Source organism: Ambystoma mexicanum, chromosome 4q (genome assembly GCF_040938575.1).
Source record: "Ambystoma mexicanum isolate Mex_15411 chromosome 4q, UKY_AmexF1_1, whole genome shotgun sequence".
In the NCBI taxonomy this organism is placed as follows: Eukaryota; Metazoa; Chordata; class Amphibia; order Caudata; family Ambystomatidae; genus Ambystoma; species Ambystoma mexicanum.
In genome coordinates, this window is record NC_090928.1 from 1,246,876,358 (window position 1) to 1,246,900,960 (window position 24,603).

General features: G+C 47.0%; 1 protein-coding gene across 5 annotated transcripts in view; it reads left to right on the forward strand.

Moving 5' to 3' along the window:
• LOC138468321 (exportin-5-like) overlaps positions 1 to 24,603 on the forward strand; it is a 2,334,215-nt gene that overhangs the window by 710,400 nt on the left and 1,599,212 nt on the right. For all 5 annotated transcript variants that reach the window (XM_069608827.1, XM_069608826.1, XM_069608825.1 and 2 more), the window contains exon 15: positions 22 to 177. In XM_069608827.1, coding sequence (XP_069464928.1) covers positions 22 to 177 — 156 coding nt within the window. The remainder of the gene's footprint in view (positions 1 to 21; positions 178 to 24,603) is intronic.

A 24,603-nucleotide genomic window follows, 5' to 3' on the forward strand; every position in this document is an offset into this window, starting at 1 on the left:
TGGTTATGTTTTTCCTTCCAGGATATACCAGTGGAACATGGTTTAGAGCTGCTTCAACTTCTCCTGAATTATAAGACCAAAGATCCTCTCATCCTGGCATGTGTGCAAACAAATCTGGCCACTCTATTTCCTTTCACGAAGTATAAAAATGAATGTTTGCCCCAGGTTCTACAAAAGGTAGGTGTTTTGCTTTCTTCTTGTGCGATCAGTCGGCATTGCTTTTTTGATCTGGTTTTGACTATTGTTGCTTATTGCATGGACCAGATTGAAGTTGTTCACACTTAATTTTTTAACCTGGTAAAGTCCAGCCCCCCCAACTGTGACTTGTACATTACAACTTCTGTCTATGGATTAATGGGTTTTTCATTTGCCAGTTAAGGATTCCATCACATGTGCATGGGATTTCTTATGTAACTGAGAAAAGTCTGCTGTATGCACACTGTTGAAATAACAATACCTTGCAAGTTTTAAAGTAACAGTTGAAAAGCAAAGTCTTTTTTTTAGACCAATCATCACTTAGGCAGTTGAATACATGTACTCTTGCTACTGGTCATCTCATCCACTGTTGGAGTCGGTCTACAACACAAAGGCAAGAAACGGTTTTGTTAAAGCTGTTCAAGCAAAATACTTTTTCCCACTAAACAATTACTTTCATTGAGTGCGGCACTGGTTTTGTCTCTAGAAACTGTTCCTTTCCATTTGCAATGGTTCTTCCTAGAAATGTATGCTTTTAAACAATGGGTGTCTTAGTTACTGTGATTGCAAACACCAGTTTCTCTTAACCCGAGGGTTGGCAAAGAACTGAGCTGTCTCTGAGGCTTTATAGATCCACTCTAGGTCCAGCTCACCATCTCAAGTGATGGACATTGCTTTCTATATCTATATATATTTACAGTTGTTTACTATATCCATGCCTATGAATGTAATACATACGTGGGCTGCAGATATTCGGGTATCGTTTTAAAAGTTTCAAAACTATCTGCACATTACTGTTGGCTCACACAAATTGTTGGGGAGATTTTTACACAACCCTCTAGAGAGGGCTGTGCAATAATCTGACCTCATGGTAGAAGAGTATCACCCAACAATAAAGACCACACTCTCCAACAGTAAGTGTAGAAGAGTAGTCTGGTGTCATGATCTCTGCTTCCAAAAGGTCAGGGTTTTCCCAACTCCCTTGGAAGCAGATCCATTACCCAGGTTCCGAGTGCCAACCAGTCCCAATTGGGACCTTTTGGACCCAGTCCTGGCGCCAGTGGCACCAGGCTCATAAATATGCCCAGTCCCAGCGCTGGAAGCGCCGGGCTCATAATGCTTGGGTGGACTTACCTGCAGCAGACCATGCTGCTTACTTGCCTGCCAGTTGAGCCTCTGATCCTCTTCTGTTTGGAACTACTTTTCCTGTTGGGTGGGGCAGGAGCCACTCCCTAGATTCAGAACACTTGAACTCTTCTGGAAAGCAGGAACTCTTTTCTTACCTAGGCGTGGCTGTGGAAGGAGACACCTAAGCACTACAGGAGGCTATTTAAACCACACCCGATGGATGAATCTTGCTTTGTATTATTCTGCATCCTCTGCAGCAGAACGCTCATTGTGTCTTCTGCATCTGATCCTAGGCCTAAGGAAAAAGGCTTACCATCCTGAATCCAGTCTTCAGCAACACCTATAAAGACAAAAAAGAACAGGTTAGCATTACGGTCTTCAGTGACAGCTCTTCACTTACCTGGTCCATCGGCTGTCACCAACGCCTCGCGCTGCATTCCGGCATCTGAAAGACAAAGGCTTACCTACTCTTCGTGCGCTCCGGAGGTCTTCACACTGCATTCCGGCATCTGAAAGACAAAAGCTTACCAACTCTTTGCACGCTCCGGAGGCCTTCGGTGCTGCATCCCGCATCTGAAAGACAAAACAAGGTGCGTTTAAAGACATTGGGGAACTTTAATACTCACGTGCCATTACTCCTTTCCACATCTAACCCAGTGGGTATTCCGGCACCCTGCAGCCGCTCCGAACTTGTACCTGCAAAATAAAAAGACAGTTAGAGCGCATCGTGAAGCAGGCAACAAGCGCTTACTTACGTGCTTCCAGGCGCTTCTATTCATCACACGGGCTCTATCTTCAACTCACTTCAGCCCGTCATCCGCCATCGCCGGAACCCTGCAAAACAAGAAACATCATTACTAAAGACTTTAAAGACATTAGAATTACTCGAAACTTACCGTTCGTGCAGTAAACGACGGACAGCAGTCCTCTGAAGTCAAGAGGCCTGCTCCCCTTATCCAGTGAAGAGACTGGTTACAGCACCCTGCCCCGAGGCAGATGGAGAGCACGGCGTTCACTTACCTAAGGTGAGAGCGTTAACCTTTGGGGTTCTACAGGAGAAGAGAAAGGGAAGAAGAGAGAGACATTCAATAACCCAGTTCCTTAATCCCATATTTTCTATCTGCAGACATCTTACCCTTCGAGTCGGACATACAGTGCACAGAGGTCCAGCCCAAAGAGCCAGCCGTGTGTTACACATCACCTTTGAAGATACGGTATACGCCCAGTCAAGACCGGCGCCTCTACAGGAATCAGGTGAGCGTTACATCTGGCTAAATTTGAGGAGGGAGGAACGCTAGAAGTGGTGGTACAATGAATCCAAATACACCACAAAATAATACACCACACTGGTATACTGATAAATATATATTTTGAATGGATTGTGTCCTCCAACGTATTCCACATCTTTGACATGTAATGTCCACAGGTGTGCACATTACATGGCAAAGATGTGGAATACGTTGGAGGAACATCCAGTCGAAAGAACGTTACCAGTTGGTAAGTAACTTGTTCTTCTAAAAGATTGTGTCCTCCCATGGATTCCTTATTTTAGATATATATTGTCCTGCTTTGCAGTTCCTGGAAACATTTTTTTCCCAGGAGTCGTGCGCATCGGCATTGATGGCCGCAGAGTCGTCGACGTCACGGACGTGACCTCGATATCAATACAAATAGTGGCTCCATGCCCAGTAACCTCAGTTCCTTTTTTTTTTTATGGATGCTTTGCTCGCTTTTCTGGAACTTCGCTTCAGAGATTGACAAGTGTATTTTTCTTCAAAATTCGTTGAATTTTTGGTGGACTTTTTCATCATCTCTACTCCAAAACACTGCGGTTTAGAAAAAATGCAGTGATTGCGGCGCAAATATTACACTTACCGACCCTCAGTTTGTCTGTGGTACCTTGGTACTGACTACTACATGGTGGATAGCGGCTCGTGTCGGGTATTGACATCACAGTTCTTAAAGGAGAGAACCTCCACATTAGCCCTACGGTGATCATTTTCGAAGATTTGTCCTGATGAAAAGAAGGCCCTCCAAACGTGGTGTTAAGCAGGGTTGCATGATAGCTGCAACACTTTTTAATTTATATTTGGCCGATATGATAATTTCTTTCAACATCTATGCAGCAAATCCCATAAAAATTGATAACGTTACAGTGGGTTGGCTCGCCTATGCCGATGATTTGCTTTTTCTTGATTATACTCCTGCAGGGCTCCAACTGATGAACGAACTAGCTAAATATGCGTCCAATAATGGACTCATTGTAAACAATCAAAAAAGTAAAATCATGGTGTTCACGAAGAAGTTGCGACCCAAGCGCTATCATTGGTCCATATTTGATGCTCCTTTAGAATAAGTATCTGTTTACAAATATTTAGTGATTGTCATTGATGAAAAGCTAAAATGGGAACTGCAATTGAATGGGATAAAAATGAAATGTGAGACTTCTACCAACATCTTAAGTGCATTCATTGGTAGAAATAATGGCTATAGTGCTGCTGCAGTTATATCCATATACAAATCAAAAATAATTGCTATGCTATCGTATGCAATATCGATTTGGGGCCACAAATTTAGATCAGCTCTTATTCGATTTGAAGCTAAAATATTGAGGCGATTGCTGCGTCTTCCTAAAAAGATAAGTATCCAATATATTTATCTTGAGTTTGACCTAAAGGGCATCTGGAATGTCTATTTATCGCAGTGTGTGATGCTCTTCCAGCGCTTGACCACTGTTTCTACAGACACTATCATTGTACCATACCTAAAAGCTTTTCTATCCTTGGGTGCCTCAAAACCTATCTGTTCAGTTGGTATCTTAAAGCGCACCCATAGTAAGTGGCTCTATGAGGATGTTAACCCTTATGTTGCTGGTGATGTGAAATTGTGGCTCAAAACGAAATTGGCATTAACAGTTTACAACCAAAATATGCTTTATCTAGTATCCTTATCAGCCACCGATTATTGCCACCAAAGAAGAGTTCGAAAAGTTGCTCCGAAATATATATTGGCCTATCCAAGCCCAAAGATATTTCGTACATATTTGCTTTTGAAATTTAACACTTCAGTGGCTCTATCACCGTAAAATTGGCTGAACAAGATTGAATATAATCATAAATATTGTAGATTATGTGCAAACCTGTTGGAAGAAACACTCATTTTATAACTGTATGCAAAAGCCTAAATGAATTGCGTCTGCTATATTTTAAATCGTATAACAATGCTGTGAATGTTTGACATGCCTCGCCTATGGTCTGTATTCTTACAAGGAGATGATATTAATGTGATTGAATGGCCTAAAAACATTGTAAGAGATCGAACTAGAGCGTCTTTGGCCAAACTTCTTCCTTATTGAAGAAGAGAAGTCATTTGTCACAGAACTCATCCCCTGAGAGACAGGTACAGTTCCAGACTAAATCCGCCTCGTCAAAGAGTTTTGCATCAAGATGAAGCAGGTCTTAGTCTTAGAAAGCTGGACCGCCTGTTCTCTCTTCCTCCGGAAATTAGAACTCTGAGCCCACTGTGCGAAACAAGGCCCCCTGGCACTCGACTCACCAACCACCTTATGCACCTAAGAGCCCGAGACTGGTGAAGTCCTGTCGACGCCATTGGCGGCTGTTGCATTTTTCGACCACCTTCCGGTGCCATTGACGTGTCGGCTACAAATGTCGAGAACAGTCGAGGAGCCCTTGAGTAGATTTATCCCAAAATCTACCAGGGACCTGTCTTCATTTCAGGTCCCTGCTGCAAAACCTCTTTAGGGACTTCTGCCACACTCCGCCGGTAGGTGGGCGTCTGTCACGCCATTCATAAGAATGGTGCGCCATTACTACAGACGCATGGGCACTTGTCTCCCAACCCAAGGAGGCGCTTCCCACTTTTAAATTTTCTTTTTAACCAACTTCATTTATTCAAACTCCGTCATGTTCAGACACTGTATTGGCCAAAGATCTAAATAATTTTAACACATTTCCTTTGTTAAGGCCACATATCAACATTCGGTTTTACAATTATTGGGTGCAAGCTTTGGGCATCAACTTAACTTTAACTGCAACCTTTCAACCACCCTTGCCCTGTCCCCATCCCCCCTCCCGGTTCCCCAGTGGCATGGACCAGTCTTTCTGCTTTCCGATGAGATTGTTGTGTTCTGATTAGTTAGCTTCTGCCTTGGATCAAGGCTCCTGTACTTAGTTTGTTGGTGCTCAGTTTTGAAAAGCTCTTCGGCCTAAAAAAGTATGCTTCTCTGTCTCTGACATAGTCGAAGAAGGGGTCCCAGGTTGCCCAGAATTTCAGGTACTTTCCGTCCTTCGGGGCCCCTATCTTCTCCATGGCCATTACGTTCCATGTTTTCACCCACCAACATGTTGTTATTGGGCCTTCTGGATTTTTCCACGCTTGTGCCAGGGTCATCTTTGCTGCCATTAGCAGGTGGGTGATAAGTGTTGCATTGTTGGCAGTTGCCGCATAAATGTCTTCGACCGTTGTACCCAGGAGCATAACTTTAGGTGCTGCTGGCAGTTGTTTCCCTGTGATGTCCTTTGTGGCCCAGGACTTCCTTCCAGTGTAGGGCCGCCTTAGGGCAGGGCCACCACATGTGGTATAGGTCTCCTTTGCCTCTGCAGTTTCTCCAGCACGTAGGTGGGTAGTTGGAGTTCATTTTGTGCAACCTATGGGGGGTGGAGGGGTCAGGTACCACGTAAAACAAATCTTGTGTGCAGTCTCCCTAATGGCTGTGCATCTGGAGAATTTCTGTGCTCTTTTGCAGATTTGGGTCCACTCCTCCTCTGCGATGGGGTCACCTATATCTCTTGCCCAGTTGCCCATATATGGGAAGGTGTCACTCTCTTGTGCTCTGTCCAGCAGCTTGTATAGTTTGGAGACTCATCCCCTTCGCGTAGCGTTAGTTCTAGGCCCACTGCTACCCTAGTAGCTGCTTTCTTGATTTCCTTGTGCGTTATCCAGTGCCGGATCTGAATGTAGGTGTATCTATCTTTCCGCTACCCCATATTTCTGTTTACACTCTTCAAACTGTAATGGGCTTCCCTCCTTAAAGAAGTCCTTCAAATATAATATTTGTTCCTGTCCCCAGTTCTTCCTGGGCCGCTTACCCAGTGTTAAGTTTTGGTTGTGCGCCATTGGAGTAAAGGGACCCAACCCCGGGATGATCTGTTTTTTCAGTGCTCGGTCCCAGCCTTTCAGTGAGGTCTTGGTTGCTTCAAGCAAGTGACCCTCTGCTTCCCTGGCACACACTCGCAACCCGTGTAGAGCCCTCAGTGGGATAGTGGTCACCCCTTGCTCGATTCCAACCCATCCCTTTGATATGTCCTCTCTTCCAGGTTAACATTGGTGCTATTTGTGCGGCCAGGACATATCGCTCCACATCCGGGACCCCCTGACCTCCCAGGTATGGTGGCCTTGTTAGGATTCTTCGTTGTATTCTAGCTTTCCCTTTGTGCCATATGAAGGAAGTCAAGTCACCCTGTAGTGCTTTGCATATCTTGGGGGGATCCTCTATTGGAAGTGAGCCTACAGTGTATAGCAGACGTGGCAACAGTGTCATTTTGAGGGCCGCAATGCATGCAAACCAGGATAGTTCCTGGGTGTCCCACCTATGTAGGTCCTACCTCAGTTGTTTCAACAGTGGAGTTATGTTTGCTCCTTAGAGGTTTTTATAACCCATTGGATCCCTATTGACTTTTTCCCATGTTAGCGGGTTTCTTGACCCCAGAGCTTCAACCACTTTTCCCTCTCTGTGATGTTCAGGGCCTTAGATTTAGTGAAGTTTATGGTAAACCCTGATATCTTAGCAACGTCTTGTAGGGGATCGAGTGCTCTTGGTAGTGTGTTCTTAGGATCCCCAAGGAACAGCATTATATCGTCTGCATACAGCGCTATTTTATGTATGGTCCCACCGCATTTAACCCCTTGTAGGTCGGGATCTTGCCTTATTATTTCGGCTATGGTCTTCATTGCAATGGCGAAAATTAAGGGCGAGAGTGGGCAGCCCTGTCTTGTCCTTCTGTGTATTCTGATTTTTGCCGTGGGATTCCCATTAACCATAAATGTTGTGCTTGGGAGGCGGAAGTTCGCCAGGACCATTCTAGTAAAATTGGGGTTGCATTCACATTTCTGTAGTTCCAGATACGTCCAGTCCAGGCTGTCAAATGCTCTCCTGGCATCTAGGGCAGCTAGGGAGAACCTATGTCCTGTCCTGATTCCCAGATCTAATATATCCACTGCCCGCCTAATGTTGTCTTGGGTGGGTCTCCCTTTTATGAACCCAGCTTGATCGGTGTGAATTATTTTGGGCAGGACCGCAGCAAGTCTAGTTGCGAGGACTTAAGCATAAAGCTTGGCGTCAGTATTGAGTAGGAAGATCGGCTGGTAACTGGTGGTCTGTGGGGTCTTTACCCGGTTTGAGAATTAGGATTGTGGTAGAGTCTCCCATATCTTCTTTCTTCATCTTTCTGCCCTCTTTTTCTTCCTATCTTCTTTTTTCTTCTTCCTTCATTCTTTTTCTATCTTCTTCCTTTTTTTTCTTCTTCCTTCATTCTTTTTCTATCTTCTTCCTTTTTTCTTTTTTTTCTTCTTCCTTCTTTCTTTTTCTTCCTTCCCTTTTTCTTTCTTTCTTTTTCTTCTTTCTTTCTTCTTTCTTTCTTCTTTCTTTCTTCTTTCTTTCTTTTTTCTTTCTTTTTTCTTTCTTTTTTCTTTCTTTTTCTTTCTTTTTCTTTCTTTCTTTCCAATTTCCTTTTTCTTTCCTTTTTATTTTTCTTTTTCTTCTCCCTTTTCTTTTCTTCTTTTTCTTCTCTTTTCTTTCTTTCCTTTCTTTCTTGCATTTATAACGAGAAACGGACATTTTCAATATAACAAGAAAACCATATAACCCACGTTGGCACAAATAATGTGGATCTCTTTAACCTCTTGTTCCAATCAACTTTTATTCACTAGTGTGCATATCTTCTGTTGTCACAGATCAGAAGGTATTTCTATTGTCTGGAAATGTACCTTGTCGGCTCCTCTCCAAGGCCCTCCCTCAACCTCCTCTTTCCACTCTTCCTTGTTCCATTTCAGGCACACACTGTCTTAGTCTACTGGTTGTCCTCCTCCAGCCCAATTTAAGCAGTAGGGCAGACTCTATATGAAAACACTCCATTTTATTCACAACTGAAGTTAGTTTTTCCATGGCCATCATGCTTTGCACTTTTCCTTCCCATACTGCTTTTGTGGGGAGCGTTCCATTTTTACAACATTGTGCAATGGCCTGTCTCCCCGCCCTCAACATGGCTTCCCACATCTTCGGGAGTCTATGTTCTTCCCTATCTGTTTGCGGGAGCCCTAGAAGCAGCTGCAGTGGGTCAAGGTCCAGCCCTATCCCCGTCACCTCTTCCATCCAACTCAGCACGTCTTTACAGAACCTTGGGGCAATGCCACCGCATGTGGCCCAGGGTCCCACAGTTTCCGCAACCCCTAGGGCACAGTGTAGATGTTCCCGGAAACATCTTTGACGGTCTCACAGTATCCCTGTGCCATCCCATTAACAATTTAAAGTTATGCTCTATTGTGGAGGTGAACAATCCCCCCTGCAAGACCACTTTGTATATGCAGGCCCACTCTTCCTCTGAGATATCTTCACCTACTTAGTCCACCCAATATCTCTGGAGGGTTTGCCTCCTGTTTAGGCCGGTTTCGTTCATTGCCTTATATAGTTTGGACAGTATACTCTTCATTGTCACAGATTGGTCTAGGACTTTTTCCATTAGTGTTTGTTCTCTAGTCGCTCCTGCCCCCCAATTTGGATCCGTCAGGATACCCTTAATGCGAAGAAATTCAAATATAGAAATTGTCCCCTCCCAGTATATCTCGCACCTTTTCCCATTCATGGAAGTTCCCATCCTCAAAGATCTGTCCCACTCTCTCTCTCGAGCCCTGCGTCTGGCCACCTCTGCGAATTCGTAAATCCTTTGCGCCCCAATCAAACGGTGGTCCCCGTATTGAAGGCATAGGGGAAGGCCAAGATGTATTACTCTGGGATTGCATGGAGTACCACCAGGCCGGCAAAAAACTCCTAGTGTGGGGTGAGACCACAAGCAGTGTGATATTGAAGTGGTGGGGGACCAGAAGTAGGGCGCTATAAAGTTTTCCAAGTCTGGCCGAATTGGAGGACAGAAAGGCATACATTTCTGAAAAGTAGACAAAATTCCAAGTTTAGGAAGGGGTGATTTGTGCAGATCAGGCAACAACTAGGTAGGGGAAAAGTTCCATAGTTTGGGGGAAAAAGCAGGAAAATGACCGGGAAAAAAGGTATGTGGTGGACATGGTTGGCTTGGTACGGCAATGGCTTCTACGAATTTTGAGAAACACAATGCTCCGCTACATTCCCCCGACTCTTGCAGTTAGGAAATCACATTTTTTGTAGTGTTTCACAAAACAAGCAATACCAGAAGCCAAAAACGGAGCCATGGTACAACGGAGTTTTATGCTTACGGCCTGAACAGACGTACTTGGCATGTGTAAATCAGGAAAACCAATGTGGTGAGGAACGGCAAGCATACATTTTTTGAGAGCACAGGAAGACCTTTTCAACGGTAGGTGACTTGTGCAGGTTACAAAAGTGTATGGTGCCTAAAGCGGCGACTAAATGTAGGGCACATTTGGGAAATTAAAGGGTTGTGTGACAAAGGGCAACAGCAAATGTCAACGTTATGAAAACCACGCAAACGCAACAAATGTCATACCTTCCCGCGTTCCGACCGGTGTCCTGATGAAAACGGTACCGCACATGTGTGGGTGCAGCTCCTGGGCGCCAAGGGGAAAGCCTAAAACACGGCTAACCCCAAGTCTTTTGCGACAGCTGAATTTCAGGATTTTTATTAGGACACACCATACAGATATGGGCCTAGGGTGTCCAAGCCACCAAGGAAAACGGGGAACCCCATGCATTTCCGAAAAGAGGACACCCGTGGGAATCCGCAGTGGTCTGACTTGCGCAAATCGGTCCAGAATGTATTACCAAGAAACCCCGGCAAAGTCCGAAATGTGGCAAAAAAAAAACAATAGCGTACACGAAGCAATGCGCTTGCTAGGGATGATGGCCTCTTGCATTTATTTCGTACCTCGCCTGCGCATGCATCCAATGCAGGAATGGTTAGTGAAACATTGGTCTCAGGCAAGCGGACAGTGGGATGATCTAGTGGTTGTTTCGCTCATCCTGTTTCAGGCCCTTCGTTGGTGGTCCAAGGACAACCTGTTACAAGGAAACCCTTTTTGCGCTCCACCAGCCCAAGCGATTCTAACTACAGGCCCTTCACTCGCAGGTTGGGGGGGCGCACTACCTCCACCACACAGCCACGGACAGTGGACACTTGTTACTGCCCAAAGACATGGCATAACTTCCTGGAGCTCTTGGCAGTCCTCAAAGCTCTTCAGGCCTTTCGGCAACATCTTCAGGGTCAGACAGTGTAGGTCCTCACAGACAGCACCACGGCCATGTTCTATCTGAACAAGCACTCAAGTGGTGGTCGGCACTCAAGTGGAACATGTTTCTAACATCCCAACATGTTCCAAGGGAACTCAATTCTCTGGCAGACACGTTAAGCAGACACCCTCTACCAGAAGAACACAAGTGGCAACTCGACAGATATCCTAGACGAAATTTCTGATTCTTGTTAATCTGCTTAGAATTACATTCTGTGCATATGGTCCGACATCCAGTGGTAACTGCAGAGTATTGCATCTTGTCTTTCGGGGACCGAAAGGGGACGTCTGCATAGGCGTGTCCGTAACACTATCCCTATCGTGACGCGTAGTGTACCCAAAATCCCTCACGTGCCGAGGTCCCTCAAATTGTTTTTTTTCCACCCAGATAACTGGTTGCCCTATTGGGGAGCTCTTTCATAAGAGACCGCGTTATACCTTGTTTATCGACTTTGTTGATTATCCCGTGATAGTAACTTTGACAGTGCTTCCTGCTACGCTGAAGACAATGGGGACTTTCAACACCAAGGACTGCGGTGGACTTCAACGCCTAAACTCTGGCGGCAGAGCCATCCACGTGGCCGAGCCCTCTGGCCGGCCTACACAGTAGGGTGAGTTGGGTCGGGTGGTCATATCTTTTTAGCTATGTCTCTACTCTTTCCCCCTCTAGATGTGGTCATCGTCTGCAAGGACAAACACGATAAGTGCAATGATTGTCTACCCCTTGACCACGACGAAGCGTGGTGCGCGGCCTGTAGACTCTTTCGACCTAAAATGCTTAAGGAGCGTCACGTTAAGCAGTGGGCCGCCTACGGCATGTCGCGGGCTGGATCTTAACGAGGAGTCGAATCTCTTTGGTAAAGCAGTCGACGATGCTCTAGAGACTGCCAAAAAAGAGCACGAGACTCTTAAGTGCCTGCAACAAATTACAAAAAAAAAACTCCCCCCAAAGGGGAAGCGGGTCCCGCCAGTCCTTTGGAGGCCAATCCCGTTCCACACAAAACATGTACAATACGGGAAACAGGAACTCAGGACGTGCATCCAGCACCCCCGCCAACTTTCCACCGAGGGGTCAGCGGTGCGCCAAAGGCAGAGACCCCAACTCCAGGGGAACCACAGCCTCTGGTCAGAAATGACCTATGGATCCAGGTCCCCTCCCATGACACATGGCCCTTAACATCTTTTCCTTTCGTCATGGGAGGGGATTACGTCAGACCAGTGAGTTCTAAAAACGGTTGCCCACGGGTACTGTGTGGAATTTGCTCGACCCCTCCACCCCCCCCCCCCCCACAATTCAGACTGCGCAGAGCACGACACCTGATGCCAGACCATCTGCAAATCCTAATACAAGAAGTAGAGGCAAAGCCGTCCCTATTCTTCAGGTAAACAAGGGTATTTATTCAGTGTACTTCCTTGTACCCAAAAAGGACATCACCATCCGCCCTCTGTTACACTTGCGCCCAGCGAACAAATTTGTCATACCTCAAAAGTTTCATATGGTAACGCTGCAGAAGGTAATCCCACTGTTGAAACGGGGATTACATGGCAACATTGGACATGAAAGATGCATACTTTCATATTTCAATGTTGCCAGCGCGCAGAAAATTTCTAAGGTTCATGATAGAGGACAGGCACTATCAATTCAAGGTACTCCCCTTCGGCATTGTCTCGGTGCCAAGGGTGTTTACAAAGGTCCTGGCAGTAGCAGCAGCACACCTGCACAGACTATCCGTCCCTGTTTACCCTTACCCCGACGACTGGCTCATATGAGGGGACTCTACCAGACCCCACCACAGCCATGTATTACCTAAACAAACAAGGGGGCACACGCACTCCAGGGCTATCCAGGCTGTCCCAGAACATTTGGATGTGGGCTCTCGGACACAAGATGTTCCTACTGTCGCAACACGTTCCAGGAGAACTCAATCTTCTAGCGGACGTGCTTAGCAGAGATTTCCCACTGCCCGTAGAATACGAATGGCGTCTGCACGAAGACATAGTCACCAACGTTTTCGCAGAATGGGGCTTCCCAGAGATTGACCTGTTCGCAACTCGGGAGAACGCCCAATGCCAAGACTATGCCGCCAGGTACCCGCAGAACCGCTCCAAGGGGAACGGACTCTGGATAACATGGTCAGGGAAATTTGTCTATGCTCCACTCCCGTGACTCCCCTACTCAACAAGATAGTGCACAAGATGCACCAGAAACCAGGAACTAGTTACCATGATCTTGGTGGCCCCCATGTGGGTCCACCAACCCTGGTTCGCTCATCTGATGGAAATGTCCCTCCCTCCTCCCCGCCCCTGTGAAACTACCCTGCCTGTACAACTTGTTGTCTCAGGACAGAGAGGGGACACCACACCCATGCCTGCAAACTCAGAATTTAGCTGCCTGGCTCCTGAGGTCATAGGACACCTTCAACTCCCTCAAAGATGCATGGACATACTCAGGGAGGCTAGAAAACTTAACGCTCGTTATTGCTATTCCAGTAAGTGGAAACGCTTTGTCATCTGGTGTAAAACCAAGGGCGTCAATCCCATTGACTGCTCGCCTACCCACATTTTGTTGAACCTAACTCATTTGTTAGACTAAAGTTTGGTTTTTAATTCCCTGAAGGTTCATCTAGCTGCTCTATCAGCCTACACTACGTCACAACAGAAAGTGTCATGGTGGAAAATACCTGTTAGGGCTTTTATGGAAGGGGTTAAAAGAATTCACCCCCCCCCCCATTTCTAACCCAGCTCCTGGACGGGATCTAAATGTGGTTTTGACCAGACTCGTCTAAAAGTTCTACTTATAAGATGGCCTTCCTAGTGGCTATCACATCTATTAGAACGGTTAGCGAACTACAGGAATTTTCAGTTCTAGACCCTTTTGTTACAGTCCACAGGGATAAGGTTGTTCTGCGCACTCATCCCCGATTTGCACCTAAATTCATTTCGAAGTTCCATGTGAACCAATCGATTGAACTACCCACTTTCTTCCAGAATCCAACTAGCATGGCCGAAAGAAGCCTACACACACTAACTAGATGTGCTCAGGGCAGTCATGTTTTACCTGGAAAGGACAAAACCACTGAGGAAGACAAACCAGTTTTTCGTTTCAGTGGCAGCTGGTAGAGAAAAGGATCCTCTCTCTAAATCCAATATCTCAAGGTGGCTTGTTAAATGCATCACACTGTTCTACTCTTGCTAAGAGAACTGCCCTTAAAACCTAGAGCACACTCTACTCTGGGCACTGGGGCTTCCATAGCATTCATTGCAAATGTTCCCCATGAGTCCATTTGCCCCATGAGTTCTGTTCACACCTTTACAAAACGCGATTGCCTTGACACTCATTCTAGATCTGATTCTCAGGTGACACAAGCAGTATTAAGATATCTTTTCACTACTGTTCCTTCTTAAACCCACCTCCAACTCCGGGTACTGCTCGCTAGTCTATGCACAGCATGTGATTCTAAGCAGATTAACAAGCATCAGAAGACATGCATTACTCACCGTAATAGAATTTCTGATGATTGTATCTGCTTAGATTTACATGCACCCACCCGCTTGGGTGAAAGGAACATTGACTTCTTACTACTTTCTCGCTTTATGTACTCACTCACAATAGCCTTGGGCTCCCTCATGGCAGAAAAAATACAATCAGTGGGACCTCGGCACGTGAGGGATTTTGGGTATACTAAACGTCACAATGGGGGATCGTGTTACAGAGACTCCTATGCTGATGTCCCCTTTCGGTCCCCGAAAGACAAAATACAATACTCTGCGGTTACCACTGTATATCGGACCATATGCACAGCATGTGAATCTAAGCAGATTAACAAGCATCCGAAATGCTATTACGGTGAGTAATGCATGTCACACTCCTACGTCCGTCCCCTTTCCTGCATACTGTATGGCCGTCCCTCACCAGAAAAATCATCTTCTCTTAAAGTTTAGATGCCCGCACCCTGAAAGCATACGCTCCTCTGACTCCGCCCACCAGCACCACTACTCGGTCCTCTTTTCCGCGTCGACGGGAACTGACCCTGGGTTAGGCTTCCGGCCTAGTAATTCCACGCGCTCTTCAGAGAAGTTAATTTGTCTTTTTTGTATATCTTTTTCAATTGTCGGGTACCTCTTTATCCTCTGGCTCCATACTCTTCCTTGTGCATGTTGATGGCGGGCTTCAGCAGGTGCCCAGCCTGTGAGGGTCCCTTCCCAACGTCCGACCCCCGCGCCCTTTCCCTCCGCTGCCTTGTCCCAAAAGCACGGCTGGGATGGCTGTACCGCATGCGACCCTCTGACACCGCACGTCCTCTACAACAGACTAGCCAGGCGGAAGGAGCTCTTCGGAAGATCGCCTCTAGAGGACCAAAAAGTGTTCATAAAGCAAGAGATCAGGCCAAAGGTAGGGGCAACTCGTTTCCCCGGAAGCGCATTAGCGGGAGGGACCTAACCGGTCCTACAACCAGCACAGGCACAAAGGCTGCTCCAGCTACTGGCCACCAGGCCAAGGGGGGGGGGTCACAAGATCATACTGGTGATCCCGCTGAGCGACCACAAGGTACTATTAATGGGTCTCAACCAATGCGGTCTCAACCCGAGGGGCCACACCCTAACACCGGAATGATGTCTGAGGGGACGCCTATACGCAGCACCACTGGCTCTACAGCCGAGGGCACTCCGCCTAACAGGCCCAGTCATGTGGTGCAGAGTAGGCCTCACCTCCACCGCTCTGTGTACTTTAGGAAGCCGGGCCCAGTGCACCAAGTACGACGCAGGTATGTGGCATTACAGTAAGAAAAAATGGTGGCTCTCCAAAGACCATCTCCTTCTGGGGACCAGGTAGGGGAGCGTGTTTCCAGGTAGGCCCACAGGATACCCACCTACTTTACAGGGCAGATACGTTTTTATTTATTTTTTTATTTGAGTTAATTGACTTAATTTTTTCTAAAGAACAGAGAGAAGATGAAGAAGAGAGAATCACATTCCACCACGTTGAGTCCAATTCCTCCAATCATTAAAAGAAAAGACCAGACCAAAATTGCAATAAAGAAAAAAATGTGTTGAGAAGTTCGTCCTGGGGGAACGTCCTCTAGGTCTTGTTTATACAAGGTTTGGTCTCTTCTGTTGGAGCACAAAAGCGACCTGTTTTCAAAGTTGATCTTCCCTGGATGTAGTTGGTCTCATTAGTGTTCAGCAGCTTCAATCTCATTCTAAGGAAAGTGTCTTTGAAATCTGTCAGGGAATCTTTTCAGATAACCTCTCCAATGATTCAACTTTACAGCGATCGCAGGTAGGTTTCCTGCTAAACTACTTTTACTTGCGTTTTCAGTTGTTTTAATACAGTCAAGTTCAAATCGTTTTTTTTTTTTATCCTCATTGGATTTTCAACCAAGTCCCTTGCAGTGCTGCTTAGTTCTTCTAGAGTGTTTTTGCGCCTGTTGACCCATGTGTTCAAATCCTCATTTGATGTTTTAGAGATTTCATCATGTATGACTTCAAATATTGAGGCGCAAAAAGGAGGCAGAATTTTCCGGTATAGGTTTAGTGCCTTCCACTCCACAATTGCCTCCATTGAAGTTAGTGCCAGTTCGTTTCTGATTCTGACGGTTCCCGCTGAATTTGGTAAGTTTAGGACTGCTCGCCAGAACTTACCCTCTAATAAGGACCACATTTTTGTAGGCATGTGGATCAAACCCTCTGCGCCGTATGTTATTGTCGGGACCACCTTGTTCCTATAGAAATTAACCAATGCGATCGTTGAAAACCTTCAAAATCTTTTGTCCATCAGGCGCCCCTGTGTTGACAGAACTATGACCTTATTTTTTAGGGAAACTTGTGCTGGTGCCTCTATAGAGCTATTGTTGATAGTGACCCCAAGGTATTTGAGTCCACCTCCTCGATCTTTTTTTTTTTTGCCCAAGAACCAACTGGGTTTGTTCTTTCTCCGTTTGGCCTTTCGGAGGCAGATGAATTTAAATTTGCTTTCATTTATTTCCAAATTGTTCTCACATAGGTAGCGATGAAGGCTATCTAATTGTCTACGAAGGCCTATTGCAGTTTGGTTGATCATGATCAGATCGTCGGCATAGAGGAGTCTTTTTTTTTTTTTATTATTTTTTTTTTTAATACCACATTTTGTTGTTTTTTTGGGGTAAACAAAACTTCCCATGCCCGCCCGTCAACAACTCCCCGCTGTGGTCCCTTACCAACGAGCTTCAAAACATGCCACAACATTTGTCCCTTTTGTATTACACCCACCAGTCCATCTGCAAGTCTCTGGGTAGCATAACGGTACAGTATTAGAAGTTACTTTTAGTGCGCCTCTTCCCAACTTTGCCATATTTTTTGTGCTTTTTCTGGGCACCCCTTGGCAGTATAAACTCTTTTCCATCGCGATGCAGATATCCACGTCCGTGATCCATTGTTCAAGGCTCGGTGGCCTCTCGGAGCCCCAAAGTTGCGCTATGTTCCTTTTGAGTATCGCAGTGGTGGTAGATAAGAGCGCTCTCTCATACCTCGTTAGATCATTGTCTCCTTCTATCCGCAGCAATAATTGCTTTGGATTTACAAGTATCCTCTTGCCCATTACCCTTGACAGTTAATCACAGCATTGTTGCTAGTATTGTTGAATGATGGCACAGTCCCACAGGATATGACAATAGGAGCCTTCCTCCCTCTTACATCGCAAACAGTATGGATTCGTAACCTTTCCCAACTTGAACAGTGCCACCCTTGGGTAATCCTATGTAGTATCTTCAGTTGAATTAATCTAAGCCTGGAGGAGATAGTTCATTCTCTGGGGTACATCAACGCAGTCACCCATTCCTCTGGGAGTATATCACCTACCTCCCTCTCCCACTTGGCTTTCAGGCTCGACAGTTCTTTCGTAGCAAAAGGAGTTAATAGCACTGTACATAGTCGATGTGACTATGTTTAAGCAGTTCTGGGAATACATTACGTTCTAGTGGAGAGTAATCAGGTATGTCACTCAATTCAGGGAGATGGGCCTGCAACGCATGTTTGAGCTGGATATAGTGGTATTCGTTGGGTGGGAGTGCAAAGGTGGCAGCTAGATCCGCAAATGCTATTATTCCATTTTCTTTCATCACATCGCCAATTTTCGGAATACCTAGTTGGGCCCATGCTTGCCATTTATGGAGTTTGTTCACCTCCGGGAGATGTCTGTTGTTCCAGAGTGGTTGTGCTAGAGTTAGTTTTTTATCCCAACCTAAGTATTTGTGTATCTGCCCAGAATAGGGTTATATGCGACAACATGGATGGGTCAGCGGGTCGCTCTTTTTTCCGATAGAGGAGGCTCATGATGGGTCTTTCTTGTGTGTCAGTGTCTTGTATTATGTTATGCGGTAGAGGGGTATCCCAATGCAATTTACCATTCACTATTGCCATTTGACTGGCCCAGTAGTAGGTCTGTAGCCGGGGGAGTCAATCCCGCCCTCCCATATGGATCTTTGTAGGGTAGTAAGTGCCATTCGTGGGTGCCCCCCTTTCCATAACAACCTCCTAAGTGTTTGATCTATTTTATGGAACTCATTGGGTGCTATTGGTAGTGGTGCATTTTGTAGTACGTAAAGAAAACTGCGAAGGGCCATCATTTTGAAGAGTGCAGCGCGTCCCGGTAATGTGAGTGGTAGGGACATAAAGTGGCGAACATCATCTTTGAACCTAGTCGCCACTGGATGTAAATTTTTCCCACATAGTCCGTTAGTTTGTGTGTGATTTGTATACCGAGGTATCTGAATTGTTCCCTTTCAATATGGTAGGGGCACACATCTGGTATCGCAATGTCCATATGCTTCACCGGGAATAGTATGGACTTTGACCAGTTGACACGGAGTCCACTGAACGCGCCATATCTCTCTAGTAAATGCGACACAACGGGACAGGAAACCCGCGGGTCCACCAGATAAATTAACAGATCATCCACGTATAAAGACACTGTCTTCCCAGCCGTCCGCCCACCTGAAGCCACTCCGTGTTTGCGTGGATCTTAACAGGATTGCTAAAGGTTCGATTGCTAACGCAAAAATCAAAGCTGACAGGGGGCAGCCTTGTTGCGTGCCCTTACCTAGCTGGAAGGGTTCGGAAGTATACCCATTCACTCTTGTTACTGCTACTGGAAGGTGGTATAGTAGTTTAACCCAACTCATGAAGTAAAGGCCTATGCCCATTCGTAGCATAATTTCCCAAATTGCCTGCCAGTGCACAGTCGAAAGCCTTTTCGAAATCTATGGACAGTAAGGCTAGGGGGTTTGGTAGCTTAGGCGTTTTTTCTAGTGCTGTGTGTAATCTATATTTCTGATGTTTGTTAATCTGCTTAGAATCACATGCTGTGCATAGTCCGACATCCAGTAGTCGAAAAGGGGATGTCGACAAGGCGCGTCTGTAACACTATCCCTATAGTCACGTGCAGTGTACCCACAACCCCTCACGCGTCGAGGTCCCTCAGATTTTTTTTTCCGCCCAGTTATTGGTCGCCTTTATGTGGAGCTCCTCGAGAGACATTGCGAAATCATTTCCTTGACCCTTGGTCGTTTATTATTAATTATAACACATAGATCCCTCCCTCGACGTAGCTGCCAAGCTGTTCTCCGCCGAGCAAGATCTTCGACGGAGGGACGAGCAGAGGAGATCCTTCGGCGCTGCCTAACACGTGGCCGGGCCTCGCCGGCCTAACACAGTAGGGAGAGTGGGGTTGTTGGTCGTTTCTTTAACACTCTGAGAATGCCTTTCTCTTTCCCCTCCCTCTCTTTCTAGGTCGTAATCACATTTCATGCCCTCAGCTATGGAGAAGGACGCCCTTTAGGTTTTGCCCGCGTTGCAAGGGCAAGTTTACCTGGAAGGACGAGCACAAAACGGTGTAACCGTTGCTTGCCCCTCGATCACAAAGAGGACGGCAGTGCGGCCTGTAAATTACTTAAACCCAAGACTTTAAAGGACCGTAGGGTCAAAAGGTGGGCAGCCTATGCGATGTCTAGGTCTGACTCCTCGCCAGCTGCCACCGCCGCCGAATGTGACAAGGACAGTGATTACACAGCCTCCGCAACGGAGGTTGTAGACCTCTCGAAGGAGCGCTCCCGCTCCTTGTCCGTCCCCGGCCCCGACAAGCCCGGCTCACGCCCCGCTTATGGGGATCAACACCCCGGCGACAAGGACGAACACAGGAAAACACATAAGCACATACCCCACGGCACGCATTCGTCGAAGACGAAGGCAGCCATAGCGTCGACGGAGGCGTTGGGCCCATCGGCGTCTTCCGCCGACCGTAAGGGTTGCAAGCCCTCCCCACCACTGCTTCCGCGACCGGCGTCTGGGCTTTTTGTAAATAAGGTTGCTAACCCCAAATCCTCAGGCGACGCACCTCGCAAGAGTGCATACGTTGCCAGTAAAGACTCAGCACCGCCAAGCGCGACGGCGAGCGATCCCTCGGCGGAGAAGCTGATCGCCGAAAGCCTCGCGCGTATAGCTTCTAAAGACGGCCAGAGACGGACGACGGGTGACACGTCGAAAACCGCTCACAAGGCTAAATAAACGCTGAGGACGCCGGAGGGTAGGCTGGGACAGCTCCCACCATCGACAGAAGACCCTAGCCAGCGAGAGGGTTTCTCAGAAGGCGAAGGGACTCTATCTTCACTATGGGACAGAACTAAGCAACTACAGGGAGAGGGAACTCCCTTTTCACTCCCAGACCGCTCTGGCCTACCTTACTGGACTGCAGAGAGGTTCCAGTCATGTATGGACAAGCTAGACGGGTTCATGGCCATCCCATAAAATAGGACACCCAAGAGGCCAAGGGAGGTACTGCAGGAGGGGCCATGGGCTAAATACCCGAAGCTCTTTAACCCCTTACAGGAAGACATGAACTCTTACGACCTCACTGAAGAGGACTCTCACTTCCAGTAAGAGGATGAGTTTGTGAATAATGAAGACCAACAAGAGGGAGAAGGTTTTCATGATGACACTAACATAGGTGAGGAGGGCTACGAGGAGGACCCAGCTGAAGGTGGCTTTTAGCCCTGGCAGTTGCCATCGGGGTCTACAGACCCCGACATTATAGACATTTCTTCTCCTCAGACCACACCGGTCAGGAACCCATCTCCAGTAGACGATCAGCCCACCTTCAATGCGCTACTGAGGAAGGCAGCAGCGCATTTTGAAGTTGAAACTGGGGATGTCACCCCAGATACTGATTTCGTCAAGGATTATTAAAGAAAAAACTCCCACTAGTCAAACTATTCCTATCCTCGCCTCGGTTAAGAGACTCACCCCATCACTGTCCACCCCCTGTGCTGGTAAGAGGGGTCAATCCAAGAATCGAGAAATTGTTCTCACCCTCTCAGTCAGACCCATTATATATCAGGGGTCACTCAGTCCCGGACTCCTTAGTGGTGACTAACACAAGAAAGAGGGCTGGGGTTCCACTGTCAACCAGCAGGGCACCCCCAGATAAAGAAGGGAAAAAGCTTTATGCCTTGGGCAAAAGCATTTCCGCCTCGGCAGCGTTTTCAGTTAGGATTGCCAATAATACATTGTTGGCAAGCTATGCTGATGCTCAATGGGAAAAGCTTAAGCAGGTCATCGAAGAAGCCCCCGAACCTCTTAAGAACTCGCTTATTGGCTACAGTTACAGAAGGAGCTCTGGTCAACCAGAGCATCATTAAGAACACTCTTGATGCGGCAGAAACTGCTGGCCGTTCTTTGGTGCAGGGAATTCTGCTGAAGCGTCACGTCTGGCTTCGCAATTCCGGTTTCAAGGCAGAAACGCAAGCGTCACTCATTAATAAGCCAATAGAAGAGTCAAATCTCTTTGGAAGGGCAGTGGACGATGCACTGGAAAATGCGAAAAAAGAATTTGACACCATAAAGACCTTAGACCAAATCTCAAAGCCTCTAAACAGGCGGGGATTTGGGAACAAGCGCTTTTTCCGTGGCCAACGCCAACAGCAGTAACCGCATTACACTGCGGGCAACTGGCCCTCTTATCAGGGTACCAGTAACCAGTATAACCAAAGAGGACAATGCCGTGGCAAGGGCAGAGGCCGGGGCTCCAGCCCCAGAGGCGCCCCGGCCAGTAACACCAAATGACTCGAAGGTTCGGGGCCCCTCCCATGTGTCTCCGGTTGGGGGCCGGATAACATCGTTCCTTTCAGCATGGGAGGGAACAACATCAGACAGGTGGGTATTGTCAACCGTAGCCCACGGGTACTGTATAGAGTTCAATCGGTCCCCCACCTACAGACCTCCAAGGGGACGACGCCTGTCACCAGAACACCTCGTCATCCTCCTGCAAGAAGTAGAACAGCTGCTACAGAAAGGAGCAATAGAGGTCGTGCCCCTATCTCAGGTAATGGAAGGTATTTATTCAGTGTACTTCCTTGTACCCAAAAAGGACCTAACCATGCGCCCTGTACTAGATCTGCGCCCAGCGAACAAATTTGTAAAACCACAAAAATTTCGTATGGTAACATTACAGGAAGTAATTCCCCTGCTATCTCAGGGGGACTACATGACAACACTAGACATGAAATATGCATACTTTCATATTTTGATGTTGCCAGCGCACAGAAAATACCTCAGGTTCATGATAGAGGGCAAACACTACCAGTTCAGAGTGCTACCCTTCGGCATAGCGTCTGCACCAAGGGTATTCACGAAGGTACTGGCAGTGGCAGCGGCCCACCTGCGCAGGTTGTCCATACTGGTATACCCTTACCTCGACGATTGGCTCATAACAGGGGAGTCCTACGAGACATGCTTCTCAAACACCCAGAAGACAGTAGACCTTTTTGTTCCAACTGGGCTTCTCCATCAACGAGAAGAAGTCCAGCTTAGACCCCAGCCAAATCGAACAATTCCTAGGGCCTCTAATTCGAACAAAGGACGGCCTCGTCTTCCCCTCCAACGAGAGGGTCCAAAATATGCTGTTTCAGATCCCTCAATATGTGGCCAGTCGAGAGGTGACGGTACGCAAAGCAATGCGCTTGCTAGGAATGATGGTGTCATGTATTTATTTGGTACCTCACGCACGCCTGCGCATGCGCCCAATGCAAGAGTAGCTCAAAAGCCAGTGGTGTCAGGCCAGCAGACAATGGGACGATCCAGTGGTGGTCTCGCAGGCCTTGGTTCTCTCGCTACGGTGGTGGTCGAAGGAAAACCTGGTAATAGGGAAACCATTCGCCACCCCCGCAGTGGAAGCCACTCTAACCACAGACGCATCCCTCACAGGATGGGGGGGCTCACCTATCCCATCAGACTGCTTGCGGAATCTGGACTCCGAGCATAGCTTCCAAGCACATAAACCTATTAGAGCTACTTGCAGTGTTTAAGGCACTAAAAGCCTTCCAGACACACCTACAAGGGAAGACCGTGATGGTCCTCACGGACAGCACCACAGCCATGTGCTACCACAACAAACAAGGGGGCACTCACTCTCCAGGACTGTCCAAGCTGTCCCAGAACATCTGGAAGTGAGCTCTCAGACACGCATGTTCCTATTGTCACAACATGTACCAGGGGAACTCAATCTGCTAGCAGACAAACTCAGCAGAGACTTCACTCTGCCCTCAGAGTATGAATGGCGGTTACACGAAGACATCGTCTTCAACGTCTTCAACCAATGGGGCTTCCCAGAAATAGACCTGTTTGCAACTCTGGAGAACTCACAATGCCTAGATTACGCCTCCAGATACCCACAGAACCGCTCCAAGGGGAACGGTCTCTGGATACCATGGTCAGGGAAATTTGTTTACGCTTTTCCCCCCGACTCCTCTGCTGAACAAGATAGTGCACAATTTGGCCATTTACAACTCCCTCAGAGATGCATGGACATTCTCAAAGAAGCTAGAAAACCCAACACTCGATACTGCTATTCTAGCAAGTGGAAGAGATTTGTCATCTGGTGTAGAGGTAAGAGCATCAACCCAGTCCACTGCTCTCCCACACAAATTGTCCTTTACCTGACCCATTTATTGGACTAAGGTCTCGTGTTCAATTCTATTAAAGTCCATCTAGCGGCACTTTCTGCATACACCACCTCTCATCTTAAGGTGTCATGGTGGAAAGTCCCAGTTATCAAAGCCTTCATGGAGGGGGTAAAGAGGATACACCCTCCGATAGCAAACCCAGCTCCCTGCTGGGACCTTAATGTGGTACTTACAAGGCTCATGGGCTCACCCTTTGAACCCATGCACAAGGCAACTCTTAAGGACCTCGCCCTTAAGACTGCTTTCCTTATAGCTATTACCTCCATTAGGAGAGTAAGTGAACTACAGGCTCTTTCTATTCTAGACCCCTTTGTAACAGTTCACAAAGATAAGGTGGTTCTACGCACACACCCAAGGTTTGCACCGAAATTCATATCGAAATTCCATGTCAACCAGTCAATAGAACTACCAACGTTCTTTCAAAACCCTTCCAATTTGGGAGAAAAGAGCCTGCATACACTAGATGTACGCAGAGCTGTCATATTTTATATGGAATGAACTAGACCACTGAGAAAGACTAATCAGTTATTTGTCTCGGTGGCAGCAGGAAGAGAAGGGGATGCAGTCTCAAAGTCCACTATATCTAGATGGATTGTTCAATGCAGCTCTCTGTTTCTCTCTTGCTAAGAGAGAACTACCCTTCAGGCCAAGAGCACACTACTGGAGGCACTGGGGCTTCCAAAGCATTCATTGCAAACGTTCCCCTTGAGTCCATTTGCAAAGTGGCAACCTGGAGTTCTGTACACACCTTTACAAAACACTACTGTCTAGATGCTCACTCTAGATCTGATTCCCAGGTGGGACAAGCCGTATT